Below are 16981 nucleotides of genomic sequence, written 5' to 3'. Positions count from 1 at the left end.
GTTAATGTTTTCTTTCGTAGAAGCACGTTATCCTTGTAAAACATTTGACGTTGGTAAAGACGTCATCTTTTGTAAAACACTTGACGTTGGTAAAGACGTCATCTTTTGTAAAACATTTGACGTTGGTAAAAACGTTATCTTTTCATGAATGCAAAACTTGTTTTAAAACAACATATAGCGTTGTAACCGTGTAAAGATCCTGTTGTTGATGATCCGTACACGTTGATTTTGTACGGGACGTCACATCTTTACAGTTATTTACGCTACTATTATCTTAAATCCAATAAGAACATTATAAACAACACAATATTATTATTAGTAATCTGCAAATACAATTTTTTTGAACAACACTTTTATTAATAACAATAACACGGTTACAATTTTTTGAAATTAAAAATACATAATTAAAGTAAATTAAAAACAACACATAAAGTAGATGTAACACATAATTAAACCAGATGCAAGGGAAGAGCTTATTGTTTCATAATTGCTTCATTTTTTATTACATTCCATTCCTCTTCCTCGCAAAGATACTAGAATTTTTCTTTAGCTTCATTCCAAAACATCACGCCCGAGTTTTCTACCGGACTGTTTTCTTTAACCCACTGAAACACCTTTGAAATTGTCATCTGACTAACATCAACATTTGAGAACTTCTTTATAGTGTATCCAGAGTAACGCGTGAATGATGATGAAAACTTACCATTCCTATAGACATTAATCTGAACAAAAATTGGTGACATGTCTTCAATTTGAATTTTTGTTTGGAGAGGAGAGTGATACATCCGTTTCTTCTAATGGAGGTCAGTTTATATAGAATAGTGTATTTTTAATAAACCGGCATTTCAAAACCGGTTTCAGTAGAAGCTGACAAATATTGAAACCTGACGAACAGTAAAAGGTAACAGTAACATATCATTAATTGCTTTTTATTACATGTCTGGTACCTGAAAAATCGGATTTTGTAACACCGGTTTTTATTGCTTTTTATGAAAGGTCTGAAACCGGACTTTAAAATGTCGGGTTATTGTAGATGTATGCTTATAAAAGTGAATTTTGATTGTTGCATAAACACATAACTAAAATGGATCCGAAATACGTTTCAATTGATGTGTATAATGGTTTTGATTTTGTATGGAATGATGAAAAAATGGAATTCTCTGAAGGGCATAAAATGACGTTTGATAACATAGATGTTCGCAGCTTTAATATGGAGAAGTTTATAGAGTTCCTTCAAGAAAAGTTACCAGAGAATCCAACTTCAATGGACATATACTATTACAAACAAGGAGTTGCTGAACCCGAAGTAATGTGCTATGATGAAGAATGATATACATTAGTAGGGAAAGCGTGTATACTTTCAGAAAAAATTGAGTTGTATGTTTTATTTGGAGTTTTTGAAGGGGCACTTGAGTTTGATACGATGTATTATAGTCATGGTGAATACTATTATGCACCTTGACCTTTTATAAATTAAAGTTACCTGTAATAGATTAGTAACGTGCAATTTCAATATTACAATAACACTTTTATTCAAAAACATAAAAAATTATTACAACAAACACAGTACAACAAATTACTACTAATAATCTATGGCAATTTAGTAGTTGGACAGGTATTCCTGTTGTGATCTTCAGCCCTGCATATACCACACTTTGGTCTTTGCTTTTCACGTTCATCCATCTGGTTCTTAAAACATTTTCATTTCTTCCTCCCCATGTGCTTAATCAATCTTGTCAGATATGCCATAATGTCCCAATCAAAAGGTGCCCAGTAACTCGCGTTTCTTAGTGGATTAAAATGATGGCTATATTGCTCTCTTCATACGGTAGTTGTGTACTTTTTATTACACAATGTATTTACATCTTCATGTAACTATTGCGTAGGCAATGGGCATAATTTGATTGTTAGCATTTTTCCCAACTGCTGTTAGCAGTTTACCCTTGTAACTACCTTTCAAATGGGTGCTTGATATGGCTGAAATGGACGGTTTTATTCGTGCGGTGTCGTTAGGCCGCAGGACGTCAGATTCAGTTGATCAGGGTAGCACACAGTGGTTTTGTTTATTTATATTATGCGGGGCCTAAATTTACTTTTACTTTCTAAGGTGTAGAAGATGTAAGTTAACCTAGTGTCGTATTTTTGAATAGATTAACGAATTGAAAATCAAGTGAATAATTGTCTTTTATTTAAATTACCTAGATAAAGGATAGTAGTTGGTTTAAGCTAAAAGTCCTAAGTGCGGAAAAGTAAATAAGTGGAAGGATATCCGGAGTATGCAGATCAGAGAAATGTTGACCATCATATTAGTATTGGGTTACGGAAAGGTAATTATGCTTATGTTAAAGCTATGCTTGGAATGATGTAGATCTGGTTGGATGAGCCAATTACACAGACCTACTTATCTCTGAACTCTCGGAGTTCTCTTTGTGCAGTGAGAAGTATGTCACTTGGTTGTAAAATTGAAAGGTAGCTATACCTTGGAGGTTATCCTCAGTAAAGTACTAGGTTTATTAGTGAGTTGAGCTCTAATCCTAACCCTCGTTATCAGTTTGGTTAACTGAATAACAACGTGCTGTGTTGATTGAACACTGATCACAAACGGAAGGAGTCCGTCGGTTTAAGTTGGCAAAACCTTAAATGAAAACTAACAACCATTTCATCATACTAATGAGATCATAACAGTTCAAGCATTATACAACATTACAGTTGATATACTGAAAGTGAAGCAGATAGAAACCTAATAAATACCTAAACAGTTGATATGACTTAGTCCTAAGGCAACAATCAAATAAGAACATGCAATAGGCTTGGGTCATACAGTGAAGGCACTAACTAGATCTTAACAGCTCCTAAGAAGTCTCTTCAGAACAGTCAATAGGCTTACTAGGTCATTCATGTCTCAATTCCTAAATTCCGTGTCCTAAAAGCGCATTAAATGCCTCTCGGGAACTCCGGCCATACCGAGTTCATGGAATCTTCAGATACAGTATAACCAGGGGTCTTAATCCTATGAAGTAGCTAAGTTCATATAGGTGGACAAGTCCTAATCACAACCTAGGTTGGTCAATCCTTAAGATGCTAGCCTACAAATCTATCAGACTTACTAGTTTAGTATTACGACAGTAATCATACTAAATTAACATAATTACGCTAACCCAAACTTCTATCATGGCAACATACAGATTAATTAAGCTATCATGGTAATATCAGAACGCATTATTAAACATAAAAAGTAAGAACACATGTTTAATATTAAAGACAAGCGTTTCGGATAAAAACCTAAAAAGGCTGAAGAAATCTGCCCGAGATCGCAGGGACTCGCCGGGATATCTTCCGAAAAATAAAAGCTAAGCTAACTACTACTAAAAACTAACTAAAAGCTTGAAAATATAAAGTGAATTACAAATTGAGTGTGTGTTGAAATGGATGGAAAGAGCCCTTTAAATAGACTTGAAATTTGTCTGCAAACGGCTGGAAGGCCGTTTGGCAAGCCGTTTGCAGGGGCCGTTTGCCAGGCCAGCCCGTTTGCAGAGGCCGTTTAACTTGGGCGTGTGGCAGGCCGTTTGCAAGCCAGAAAGCCATTTGGAAGGCCGTTTGGTTTGCCTGATCAGCTGAAATTCACTGGATCGTAACTTGATTTCTTGTCTTTCACCGTTTTCGCTCTAGAATCTTCGTTTTAGCTCCGTTTTACTTGATTCTTTTTACATCGCCTTCGTAATTACTTAATCTACAAAATCAACTGAAAAAGCGATAATTTTTCCGAAAATTTTGAATCTTTATTGTTTTAGGGCTTAATATTGAGGGTAAAAATGTGACTTTTTGGCCGATATCAGTGCCATCGATGCAAATGATCGGAATACACCTTTTATATGCTTTAATAGCTGGACCAAATGCCCAAAACACAAATTTGAATGTGTCGATACCTTCTTCAATTTGAGGTCCATTTTGAAACTTAACAATTGTATCTGAATTGGTGAAAACTAATTCATTTAAATACTTTGGTAGACGAACAAAAATTCTTTCTCAAGTTCCAAACAATCGTTCGATTGCAATACGCCTAGCATTCCATACTTTAGCGTAATGGACATCCACATGCCATGTATTTTTTATTTGTGCTTGGATGTTCATAACAGTAAAAACAATGTTTAAACTTACTTGATGAAAAATTTCACTAGCAATTAAGCTAGAGGTTAAACAACGGTTGTTGTCTTCTGAGACGTTTCCATCACAAGTGTGTTCATCTTTCCATTTTGAAATTTTTCATACCCTGGATCTATTGTGACACGAACCACTTATAGTCCAGCAACAATGGTATCTTTCTTGTGGACTCTTGTAATTTGAGCTAGTTGTTCTACAATTAGTGTTATGGTACAAACCAATTAGTGTTAACACTAATATGGGGCCTTGTGTTATCTTATTGTATACTGTATATATTTGGTGGCTTTGGTCCATTAGAACTTTGTTGCAACAAATATTGATAAATAGCTTGACTTTTTTTTTTAACGACAAAAAGATAAAATATTTTATTAATATAGGAAAGAATATCAAGTTACGGTCAATCAACAAAACGAGAAATATACACCTAGGATAACCAAAACGAGAACCAAAACGAGAGTAAAGCACTTTAGCAGAGATAATCCCACCAAACACGTAGGAAAACGCCGTAGTCCGTTCATTATCGTTAAGGGGGGATTTAACTTGAGAAGGACAAGCTGGGATGGCCCGAAGCACAATGTTGGCAATTCAACGACAAAGCACGTCAGACCAGCCCAATTTCTCCCCGTCCAAAACGACTACTCCGGGAGTGAGGCAAAAAACCTACAGGTGGAATATCTATTAGCCAATACCAATCCTCCTAGATGCTATGACATTTGAATCGAAAGCTCGAGGATTAGAGATCCAAAGGTCCCATTCAAGCGATGACTTTTTATTTCTATTAGAGATCCATTCAAAAGTCTTCAACTGTATTTCCTTGAAAACAAGATCACAAGTAGGTTTTGACTTAGTAAAGGTGCAAACATTTCTATTTTTTCAGATCAAGTATCCCGTAACCCATTCGACTGCTTGCCACATTTGCCTGCCTTCAGGTGAGCAAAACTAAATGCCATGACCAAGGAAAGCATCAGTCATGGTGAGAGAAGGTAGCGGGCCAATATTCCACCAGTTGTAAATCTTAACCCAAATTTCAAAAGCAACATTGCACCGAAAAAGCGAGTGTTCCACTGACTCGAGATCATTATCACAAAGTGGACCTCGAACCGATCCTAGATCCATGCCCCGTTTTTCAAGTTCAATCCTAGTTGGAAGATGAAGTTGTCTCGCCCGCCATACAAAGAGCTCTACCTTTAATGGAACGAGGTGGTTGCGTAAGGTGCGAGCAGGAAAGGGTCCAGAATTCAGCGAGGCTTTCGTCAAAAGTTTTGTAAGCGCGTTAATTGAGAACGATCCATTAGGGCTTAAATTCTATATCCATTCCTCCCGACCTGATCTAGAAGGTGCAAAACTAGATAAACTGTAGTAATATTGGTGAGGTCCCCTTGCAATCTCCCTGAGATGTCACGGGACCAACACCAATTAAAAGAGATACAGTTATTCTCCCAACAAACCTGTTCCCAAATGGTAGAATTTTGGTTCATGTCAAGGCGAAAAAGACTATTATATTTATCTTTTAATAAGTAGCAAGCCAAGCAACATTCCAAAATTCAGTTTGTGACCCATCAACAATACTTTTTTTAAAAGATTGAACAAAAGGTACATCTAAATTGTTAAGACCAATGCCGACCTTAACAATAGATGACCAAGTGGACCGGGTGCGATTCGCAGCCGGATTAAAAGCTGTGCTTATCCCCCCATCAGCCCCGTAAATGCTTTGAATTAATTTAACCCATAAAGAATTGTTTTCCTTTTTGAATCTTCACCACCATTTCCCTAGTAACGCTTGATTTTTAATCACAAGTGGTCCAATATCAAGCCCCCCAAATTCTGGTGGTAATAGACATGTATCCCATTTTATCCAAGACATTTTCGACACATCACTCGACCCACCCAAAAAATGACGTCTTAAGCTTTCTAATTTGTTTATGACACATTTAGGAGCATTAAAAAGTGAAAAAAGTTAAGGGGTAGACTAGATAATACCGATTTGATGAGAATAAGTCATCTGCCATAGGATAAAGATTTAGCCTTCTAGTCCGCTAGTCTTTTTCCAAACTTTTCAAAAACCAGTTCCCAATCTTTTGCATTCTTCATGGAGGATCCGATAGAAAGGCCAAGATAGGTAATCGGTAATGTACCTGCCACGTAACCAAGCCATTCGGCCATAGCATTTGTTTCCGAAATAGATACCCCAAGCCCGTACACACAACTTTTATGAAAATTTACTTTTAAACCCGAAGTTGCTTCGAAGCACTTAAGTATCTTCATGAGGTTACGCACGTTCCTCTAATTTCATTCCCCAAAAAATAAGGTGTCGTCTGCGTATTGTAAGTGGGTTAGATGGATGTTGTCTTGACGAAACCGAAGCCCAGAGAACCAGTTTGAAGTAGCCGTTGTTTTCGTAAGATGATTTAGTCCCTCGGCCGCCATGATGAAGAGGTAAGGAGATAGTGGGTCACCTTGCCGTACCCCTCTTTGAAGTTTGAATTCTTTCATAGGCGAGCCATTGATCAATATGGAGATAGATGCCAAAGAGAGACATGCTTTGATCCATTTAATCCATCTAGAACCAAACCCCATTAGCTTCATGTTCTCGAACAAGAAGTCCCAATTAATACTATCAACAGCCTTCTCAAAGTCGACTTTAAATAAAAAACCTTTACGTTTGGTAGCTTTCATATCATGTAATGCTTCATTGGCGATTAAGATACCATAGAGAATATAACGATTTTTGAGGTATGCACTTTGTTCGAACCCGATAACTAAAGAGATGATGGCCTGAAGTCACTTTGTCAACACTTTGGACAAAATTTTATTCAAACACCCAATAAGACTAATCGGATGATAGTCGCCAAAACCTTGTGGATCATTCTTTTTTGGGATTAAAGCAATGAAAGATGAGTTGCATCAATTGGATATTTCACCCGAATCCCAAAAACGATTAAAAATACAAGAATATCTTCGTTAACTACATCCCAAAATTTAATGAAAAAGTTCATATTGAACCCGTCAGGACCGGGTGCCTTATCCCCTCCACAATCGGTAATAGCATTAAAAATTTCAGCTAGGGTAAAAGGTGTTTCGAGGTGATTTGCTTCCTCCGAGGTGAGGTATTTTTCAAGAGTTACACCTTCTTGAGTTTGTCTTCCTGAATCTTTCTTGGAAGTGTTTGAAAGCTTCCAATTTAGTTGTGTCCAGATCTTCAACCCACAAGCCATTCAAGTTAATTCCACGAATATTGTTTTTATTTTGTCGCCTTTTTATACACGAATGAAAGTATTTGCTATTTTTATCCCCGTCCGTAGCCCACTTAACTCTAGATTTCTGTTTTAGGATTTTAGCTTTCTGTTTATCTTTTTCGAACCACTTCTTCCTTGTGTCAAGCCATACCAAAATTTCTGACTCCGTTAAATCACGTGACCCTAGGAGGTTTTCCCACTTAGCTACCTCTTTTTGCAAGTTCTCAATCTCGATGTTGAGATGTTGTATTTTGGATTACATTTTTCTTTTAGCACCAGTTTAATCCTTTTAAGTTTGTCCCTAACAATACAATCGGCCCGGGGGTTTCTAGTAGCCAATTTCTACGCGTCCTTGATTAATTCTTCACATTCCACATCTTCGAACCAGTTATTAAAAACACCTGTTAGTCTTGGCCCAAAGTTATTAGCACAAACTTTTAAAATAATAGGACAATGATCAGAATGTTTTCGATCTAAAGTACACGCAGCAAGATCAACCCACATAGATATACAAGCTCCCGAGACCAAAAACCTATCAAGTTTGCTATATTTAAGACCATCATCACTTATTCTGGTGAACTTCAAACCTCCTAACGGAATCTCGATTAGATTAGATTTATCAATAAAGTCATTGAACATTTTTGCCCTACTTTCAACAAAGACACAATTCTTGCGTTCCGATTCTCTTCTTACTTCGTTAAAATCACCACAGATAATCCAATCATCAACATCGACCTGCATGATACTTTCAAGACTATCCCAAAACTTTTGTTTAAGGTTATCAGTGTGGGCCCGTAAACATTAATAGTAATAGAATCCGAAGTTTTGCCCACCCACCGCCCTTTGATAGCTAAAAAGAACTCTTGTTCAACCACTTGAGAAACAATAAATTTTGAAGGATTCCAAATAAGGATAGTACCACACGAAAAATCCACCGCAGGTTTGTAAACATACTCAAAATTGTTATTTCCCCATATAATTTCAATGAGCCCATCATTTAACTTTTTACGTTTGGATTCTTGAATTGCAAAAATGTCAGGATTATGAATTCGGATTAGGTCCTTTACCCAATTAATAGTATCTTCCCCAATCTTCCCGAGACCACGTACATTCAATGAAATGATCTTCATTATAAATAATTATACATAAAGAATGAAAAACGACTTACATTGCGGAGATTAACTCTCCGGAGCAGGCTCGACCCATTCTAATCCAATTTCATTCGCGAACTCTTGCAACCCAACGCTGAGATCGATGTTTCCTTAGTCAACACTGTTTTCCCACCAGGAATGATCGGAGGTTACCCATCGACCTTGCCGCGATATGAGTGTTTATGTTTGCCTTATACAAATTATCAAAAGATTACAATCATAGATACCAGGTAATTGGTTGTGAGAGTGACTGAATGGTACTTTTTATTTGTTTTTGTTTTCCCAAAAATAAAATCAATGACTTGTGCAGAGTTTATGGTAAAACATCTAATATATTTAAGTTTTGTCTCAAACAATAACAGATCAAATGTTCATAATTGACAAAAAGGATGTGATAAGCATGGAATGTAGGAAAGTGCTATTTTTGGATCTTTGATGACTAAACTGTTTCTATTTTATATTAACTATAATAATTCAATCACACTACTATTGAAAGTTTTTCTGTCATCTTGTGTTGATTTGGAAGAAACAAACAATAAATAGGCCAAGTTATTAGTCATTTATTTAAGATTATAAATTACCACTCAAACAAACCTAAAATGGTCATATCTTAATGCTGATCCAGTGATCCTAACATAATGCTCATTACCTATTCATTCACTTTTTTATGAACACCAAAAAGGTAGGTTGAAGTTCACAGACATATCCCTTTTCAGGAAGCATATCGGTCCCACAATGGTCCGTTTATGGAAACCACGTTCTAGTTCATAACTCACTTCAAGTTAGTAATAATCTCTCAAGATTGATTAGATGGATGATGTCATGTTACCTGGTTTTAGATTTCATCCAACTGATGAAGAACTTGTTGGATTCTACCTTAAAAAGAAAATTCAGCAACGTGTTCTTCCAATCGAACTTATCAAACAAGTCGACATATACAAATATGATCCATGGGACCTTCCAAGTAAGCAGATCATAGTAATTCTGTTTTTTTCCCCCTTTTTTTACGATTTAACTAGATTTTCTTTTGCGTTAAATAGATTTGGCGCCTACTGGTGAAAAAGAATGGTACTTTTACTGTCCAAGAGATCGTAAATACAGAAACAGCGCAAGACCAAACCGCGTCACAGGAGCTGGTTTTTGGAAAGCCACTGGCACCGACAGGCCTATTTACTCGTCTGATGGCGCAAACTGCATTGGTTTAAAGAAGTCTTTGGTGTTCTATAGAGGACGCGCTGCTAAAGGGATTAAAACCGATTGGATGATGCACGAATTTCGGCTGCCTTCACTTTCTCAATCTCAATCTCAATCTTCACCACCTAAAAAGATCTTCGATAAAAGCCTTCCACCAAATGTAATGATTTAAAAACAAAAATAAAAATATGAGAACATAAGATAATATAATATCTTTTGTTGGTGCAGACCTAGAAATATGCATGTAACTGCTACAGACACAAAACAATATTAGATTTTCAGTCTACAGATCTTTAAACCACATCTAATCGTCTCTACATTTGTGGTTTATAGAAAAAAATAATATCTTCAATAACAAACACCTAAATGAAATTTTTTTTTTTTTTTAGACACTACATGACTTAGTTGTTTCCTTTAATTTTGCAGGATGCTTGGGCAATATGCAGGATATTCAAAAAGACTATTACCACTGCACAAAAAGCGCTTTCGCACACATGGATATCATCATTACCTGAATCTAATAACCCCCTCTACGACGTATCAAGATTTTCACCTTTCGACGTCCCTTCATACACACCCATAAATCAAACCGCTTTAAAGCTCTCGCCTTTTTCATTCTCACAAAGCGGTTTCATGTTTTCAACGGTGGACATATCAGAACCAACCACAAAAAAGGCCACATCTGATCATATTGCGCCCGTTTTATTCAATCTTGATACTGATCTATTAGTGGATACTAACAGCAATTCTGAAAGTATGGGATTGAGTGAACCACAACAACATTTTAACGATTATTCGCCTCGTGATATGCAAGGATGTATAGATATTGGAGACTATGAAGAACATGAAAAGGATCAAACAACAACTGCGTTTCCTTTTAGTCTGCCAATTGCGGTTACTGATGATTGGAATCTTAATATGCCATGGGATTCTCCTACATGCCTTAGCGAGATTTCGACTACATACTCCCCTAATAAGTGTTATACTTAATTATGTAAATTTTGTACTATATCTTTTGTTCGGTCTTATTGTACAGTACACAAATGTTTCTTTGTTTCCGGTGTAATTATCATGTATCTATCATGCATTTATCTGTACATGCCAGAACAGAAGATTATACATACAACTATCATAATACTTAATTATTATGTATATATGTTTTGTTTGTAAATTGTAATGAATGAACTTATGCTTCATGGAGTTGTAATATATCTTTATGTATAAATATCATATCAATACCTCTATAACATTAGGGAAGTTGGATCTTATGGTTTAAAACCTCAAGTTAAAGCTAATTATGGTCGTTTTTTTATAATTAATTTACAATTTATGCAATTCATATTTTTACAATCATGTTTAACTATTTAACCGTAGACAGATAAGATTTTTCTTTGATCAGGCTACCCGGAGAAAATAAGTATAAGTATTTTTGTATATATGTACACGGCCTACCCAGGTATCTCTAGTTTCGCACATATATTAGCTGATTCGTAGAACAACTAAAACTCAGATTTTATGGACCAATTCGTAGGATATGATAATTTAGCAAAGTTTGTGTTAAAAGAGAACATTATTAAAAATCACTTGACTATTATGTAAATATGGGAAGTTTCCGTTTTCTGTTTCTGAGAATGTATAAATCGAAAGTTGAACACAAATACAGTGAAAATATAATAAGTTCAATAACGTACATGATTATTTCCCGATCTTCATGATCCAAATGGTTAAATGGGCCGACCAGTGGTAACTTTTAGTTTTCTCGTTTGGGCCTATTCTTCTTATCTCGACTCGCAGACTAGTCATTGAATTTCTCCTTTTTTTTTTTTTTTTTTAAGCAAGTATTATTATTATTATAGACCTATGCACAACTATACAATGAGGAATAAAAACGGAGAAACACGTAGATGGGTTCTATACTATAACAAAGGGAGCCAACGAAGACTAATTATCCAAATGAGGGAAAACGAACTTGAATTTTCAAGTTGGGATAGCAGTGATAACAGTGCCGATCAAGCGGCTACAAAGCTAACGACAACAACCCTAATCTTACCCGGCACCGTCTGTCCCGGAATACGGACCCTTTCCCAACATCCATCCGACATCATCTCAGCAACTTTACCATGCCGGACGAATGGCTAGACCAAGAGCCCGGATGACATACACATAACCGCCATCATACAACCAGTCATGATAACTATAACCGTGAAAAAACACTTGGAACAAGTGGAGAGCAAAACCTTCCCGGCTAGACTGAGAGCACCGTGATGCCCTAACCGGAACCAACATGCCGTCAGTACCGTCACGGTATTCCAACCCGACACAAGGATACTCTCCCGGGATAAGCACGACGTCCCGGAGAAAGTACATTGTCCCGGAGTAGACACTTCATCCCGGAACGAGTACCTGACAACGGAACAAGCATGAAAGCAAGTTACATGCCACGTCAGCCCGCGAAGCTAGGGAAGTTTGTTAGGATCTGTTATTCCCATGAAAAGGACAGGTGCCACGTCACCCATCGGGATTGACAAAGTTCGTTACAACCATGAAAGGGACATGTGCCACGTCATCATTCCCTCTAAAACATCTATAAATACGTAAACAAGATCTTTCATCATGATAACACTAGATGCATTAATGTTACTCTGCTCAAATCAATTACGATAGTATTACTCCAGTCGTTAGCTTAATTCTGATCAGCGCTCCGATCATCATCGGAGCCAATTCACACTCTGAGATATTAACTTATTCGATTCCGATCGGATAAGGTTAATTCAATCCATTGTTTTACGCCCTTAAAATTCAGATTCCAAATCGGGGTTTGCACAATTATTGGAGTTAAAACATTCGACTTACTCTTTTTCCCAAATCAAGCACTCAAACCCGAAATCTAAATACCACGTAACGATTTTGGTTTGATCAAATGGCGCCACCTAAAGGTACGAACAACATAGTGAAACCAAGTAGCAAAACGGCAAGCAAGAAAGGAACGAATGACGACGTTCAACCACCCGTGAACAAAGGAAGCTCACCACCAGTGGAGCCACCTCAACCTCAAAAACAATCAATCGCTCACATTCACTCCGGTGACGCGTCGGGAGACGAGATGAATGTCTCAGACGACGACGAGGACACACACGAGGGATCACCACTCGGTAGAGATAGGTTGAAGCTCGGCACTCTTGGTCTTAAAACTGGTGGTTCAAGCGGCATTGGATCGTCTCACAACGATACCGACATGATCACCAAAATGATCTCAGCCGACGTCGAGAAATAAATGATCCAAAAGCTAAACTCCATGCTGAACGATAACAGTCTAGCAGAGAAGCAGCAATCGCAAACTCTAAATGTTCTGAAAACCAGCCCAATGTTAAACATCGGTGCGAGAAGCGAGGGTGTCACCAAAGCTGCCGCGAACGCATGGCTGACTGAGCTCCTCGTGCAGCTGCGCCGCCGGTATACAAACACTCCCTGTCGCAACCCGCCGTCCAGGGGACTGCACTCGAAAATCTGTTCGCCCTAATCACCGGTAACAAAGCAAAGCGACCGGTTGAGATGTCAGCTACTAGCCATAAGCTGTGCGAATGGATCGCTAGCTGCATACTCCCTGCTAACATCGTCATACTGGTCATTTTGGGGGTGTACAATGGCACTACTGACCCGGACGATTTCCTGCAAATCTTTGAGGGTGCCATGAAAACCCAACATTGGAGTGATGAGGTAGCATGTCATCTCTTTCCGACTGTACTACAGTCGACTGCCAGGGAGTGGTTCGCAAAATTACCACCTAACGGAATCACATGCTTCGCAGACTTGCGGGAAAAGTTTCTCATGCAATATCAGAACCTCCGCCGACACACGTATACACACCTGTATGCTCACAAAATCCCGATGTACTGGGGGGAGAAAATTGAAAGCTTCATCACGAGGTACATGCTGGAATGTCAAAAAATCCCAGGACTCCCGGAAACACAACAGATTTTCGGATTCATAACGTACCTGAACAAAGATGCACACTCGTCGCTTGTCTCTGAACTCCGATGGAACATCCCGAGTACATTTGCAGATGTCGTGATGGTAGCAAGGCAGTATCAACACTCAGGGAGGGAGAGACAGGCTGGGAATCATCGGGAAGAGAGGAAAAGAGAAGAGGAGAGGAGAAACGACAGCAGGCACCGGTACGACAGCAGCAGACGCAATGAAAGCCATAACAAAAACTACAACAGCCACGAGAAAAGCCATGACAGCCATAGGCATGACAAGAGCAGCCGGAAACCTTATGATAAGGGGTCACTAATCGACAGCCTCTCCAAAACCCCAAGGGAGATACTGTTAACAGAACCTGTGAAGGAAAAGTTTACCCCTCCGGCACCACTGGAAAAACGGGACGGTCAAAAGTCAGACAAGTATTGTGAGTTCCATGAAGACAATGGCCATGACACCGATGATTGCAAGACGCTGATACGTGAAATCATCGCCAAAATCAAAGCAGGTGAACTCAATCACTTGTTGTCCGGACGGAAATTCAAAAAGGCTGATCCCAACAAAACGTTCAGTTGGCAGAAGGAAGACGGTAAGAAAAGTGAGAAGGCGAAAGATAAAGTTGTCATCAACATGATCAACGTCGAGAAAGACGCATTTGTCCTGCAGAGCTCCTAAAAAGATGCTGCCATCACATTCCCGAGAATACCGCCACGATACTCTTGGGATGAACCGGTAGTCATTACCGGCCTGATAGATGGATTCCCGGTGAGCGAAATGTACACCGACACGGGAAGTGAAGTCGAAGTCTTGTATGCTCATTGCCTTTACTGGCTTCCAAAGTGTGTCGGAAGGAAGATGAGACAATCTATGCCGTCATCTCAGGATTCTCTGGTTCCAATGAAAAACCCATAGGTAAACTAAAGGCAACAGTCACTGTGGGTATTCAACCCTACCTCCGTAGCGAAGTATCGAATTTTATGTCGTCATATCTGTGATTGCCACGAATGTGATACTGGGAAGACAGTTCTTCAGGAAGTTTGGTGCAATAGCCTCTACCGCTCACGGTATACTCAAACTCCCAACCCGGTGAGGTGTGGTAATGGTTCAATCCACCTGACACCCTTTCCCCGGGAACAAGTGCATTCGAGATAGGCAATATGCCGAATCATGGAAGACACCACACGCCATGGAGGAAAAATGCGTTTATGTTCTCAAAAAGCTTTCTTCTCCCCGCCGGCACACCCCGGTAGCAAAAATTCAGTCATGGTTAATGAGGCAGAGAAAGGTAGTTGCCGACCGGCATCACCGGTCGGGATGGGAGAAATCAAATAAGGGTGACTGAACCTCTTAATCCGACACTCAAGTGTTCAAGGACTGAAAGTTGTGAAAGCTCCAACAGAGACAGGATAGCGGTTGAAGAAAACGAAAGTGGCTGAATAAAGCAACTGTGATTTAGATAGATACCGTGATTGAAACTGATCACTTCAATTCATGGTTATCTTGATGTTTGTCTTTTTTTTTTAATAAAGAACTGATGTATGTTCTTCCTTTTTAGGAACTAATAAAAGCTTTTTACCATTTACAATAACTTTGTCATTACGTTATTTACAACGATGTTCAAATAATTATAACTGGCTAGTGGCAGAAGGATTCCGACATCCACATAAGTCCCATGCACGTTATTTTGTACCCCCTTAAAAGGTGATTGTCTAGCCCTCGTCGGTACAAGTTTATACTGATAAATGGCCAATGAGTAGATGGCATAAACACGCGTGACTGCACGGTGTACACGCCAAAACTAACACAAATGTATTCTAGGCATACATACGAAGATATGTACTAGTTCAACTCGAGAAAATTCGACACAAAATACTTGAAATTAAAAATTTCATTAACTATACATGATTCATTACAAGTTTCTCCAAAAATACAAAACTGTGCAGTACAGGTTTCTAAAAATTAAATCTAGGAGTTGCTGCACAGTTGTACCATCATCAGCATAAAGATCCTCAAAACTACCAAAGCGAATCTCCGCTAAGTCCTTTTCAGCAGCTTGGACCTCCTGCACAGCTGCCGGATTCACCTTCCCGGCAATATCCGGATGCAAAGGGAGAGCCCTACCAACATGATGCCTCTGCATCAACCTAATGGCTTGGGTAAAACTGGTTGACCCAATGCTATCCAAATAAACCTTAAAGGGAGACTTCACGGTGGAGGAATTGATAGCTTTCCTCAAAATAGAAGGAAGACCACCTCGCAATCGCCTGCACTCTTCTAGGGCTACCTCCTTGGCAGCAGCCTCCTTTTCCTTCTCCACAGTCACCCGGCTAAGCTCCTTCTTGGCGACCCTCAGCTGAGTCTCCAAGCTTTTAACAGCTTCCCGGGCTATGGGAGCTTGGGACAACTCACCACGGGCAGTTCTCAGCTGGCGCTCCAGATCCGTCACCTACTCCACCCGGTTAAAACCATCCAGGATAAGCGTAATCATCGCCATGAGTGCCCGGGCTCGAACAGCCTTAGAATCCTCCCAGGGGAGGACAGAAACCGCTTGACGAAGGGAAGAAGAAGCCCCCTTCTCTAAAATACTTGTACAGTCGGGATAATCAATATCCAGCTAAGAGAAGGAGCGGATAAGATCATCACGAAAGCCTTTTGTCAAAGGAAATAGTAGAATGGGATGCTACTTAATATGGATTTAATTAATCTTAAACGACCGCCAAAGGAAATACATTTAGCAACCCAATCGGAAAGCCTTTTGTCAAACTTTTCGACTATCGGTTGCCAAGAGGAAGCGTGAGATGTGGGGACACCGATAGGGAGACCTAGATAAGTGAAGGGAGTGGTTCCGGTGGAGTAGTTAATATAATTGGCCATTTGGTCGATTTCATGGGAAGATACTCCAATTCCATAAAGTTTGCTTTTTCTAAAATTGACTTTGAGCCCCTAGATTATTTCGAAGCATTTTAGGAGTTTGGAGATACATTTGGCATTTCTTTTACTCCATTCGCCCAAAAAATGGTGTCATCAGCGTACTGGAAGTGAGTGATTGTGATGTTATCATTGTCGACATTTAATCCACGTAATTGGCCATTAGATAATGCCCGTTTGGTGAGGATGTCAAGGCCTTCGGCAATGATGATGAAAAGAAAAGGTGATATAGGGTCACCTTGTCGTATTCCTCTTTCGGGGGTGAACTCACAGGTGGGGGAGCCATTAATGAGGATGGATATGGATGATGATGAGAGACAGGCACAAATG

The 16981-nt window shown here is 39.0% G+C and overlaps 3 protein-coding genes across 3 annotated transcripts; 1 reads left to right on the top strand and 2 right to left on the bottom strand.

Moving 5' to 3' along the window:
- Positions 1-5100: 5100 nt before the first annotated feature.
- LOC139863652 (uncharacterized) lies at positions 5101-6324 on the bottom strand. Its single transcript, XM_071852262.1, has 3 exons — positions 6297-6324; positions 5610-5668; positions 5101-5466 (listed from the first exon to the last, which is right to left on the bottom strand). The coding sequence occupies exons 1-3, from the start codon at positions 6322-6324 to the stop codon at positions 5101-5103; spliced, it is 453 nt and encodes a 150-aa protein (XP_071708363.1).
- A 1415-nt stretch (positions 6325-7739) lies between these two features.
- LOC139863651 (uncharacterized) lies at positions 7740-8527 on the bottom strand. Its single transcript, XM_071852260.1, has 2 exons — positions 8231-8527; positions 7740-8132 (listed from the first exon to the last, which is right to left on the bottom strand). The coding sequence occupies exons 1-2, from the start codon at positions 8525-8527 to the stop codon at positions 7740-7742; spliced, it is 690 nt and encodes a 229-aa protein (XP_071708361.1).
- A 653-nt stretch (positions 8528-9180) lies between these two features.
- Positions 9181-10841, top strand: LOC139863113 (protein FEZ-like). The gene is made up of 3 exons (XM_071851758.1): positions 9181-9512; positions 9589-9902; positions 10169-10841. Exons 1-3 carry the CDS (start codon positions 9359-9361, stop codon positions 10730-10732), a joined length of 1032 nt encoding a protein of 343 aa, XP_071707859.1. The 5' UTR covers positions 9181-9358; the 3' UTR covers positions 10733-10841.
- The last annotated feature ends 6140 nt before the right edge of the window (positions 10842-16981 follow it).

The sequence above is a fragment of the Rutidosis leptorrhynchoides genome, chromosome 8, assembly GCF_046630445.1.
Source record: "Rutidosis leptorrhynchoides isolate AG116_Rl617_1_P2 chromosome 8, CSIRO_AGI_Rlap_v1, whole genome shotgun sequence".
NCBI classification, from domain to species: domain Eukaryota; kingdom Viridiplantae; phylum Streptophyta; class Magnoliopsida; order Asterales; family Asteraceae; genus Rutidosis; species Rutidosis leptorrhynchoides.
The sequence above is the reverse complement of the archived record's forward strand: the minus strand, read 5'-3'. Positions and strand labels throughout refer to the sequence as shown.

Coding starts and splice junctions, on each gene's coding strand:
- LOC139863652 (XM_071852262.1), bottom strand. CDS start 6,324: ATGGCCGAATGGCTTGGTTACGTGGCAG. Junction 5,669..6,296: donor ATGGCTTGGTTACGTGGCAG/GTACATTACCGA, acceptor ACTTATTAAAAG/ATAAATATAATAGTCTTTTT. Junction 5,467..5,609: donor ATTCTACCATTTGGGAACAG/GTTTGTTGGGAG, acceptor GAATGGATATAG/AATTTAAGCCCTAATGGATC.
- LOC139863651 (XM_071852260.1), bottom strand. CDS start 8,527: ATGAAGATCATTTCATTGAATGTACGTGGTCTCGGGAAGATTGGGGAA. Junction 8,133..8,230: donor TAGCTATCAAAGGGCGGTGG/GTGGGCAAAACT, acceptor AGTATCATGCAG/GTCGATGTTGATGATTGGAT.
- LOC139863113 (XM_071851758.1), top strand. CDS start 9,359: ATGGATGATGTCATGTTACCTGGTTTTAGATTTCATCCAACTGATGAA. Junction 9,513..9,588: donor TGATCCATGGGACCTTCCAA/GTAAGCAGATCA, acceptor TGCGTTAAATAG/ATTTGGCGCCTACTGGTGAA. Junction 9,903..10,168: donor ATAAAAGCCTTCCACCAAAT/GTAATGATTTAA, acceptor TTAATTTTGCAG/GATGCTTGGGCAATATGCAG.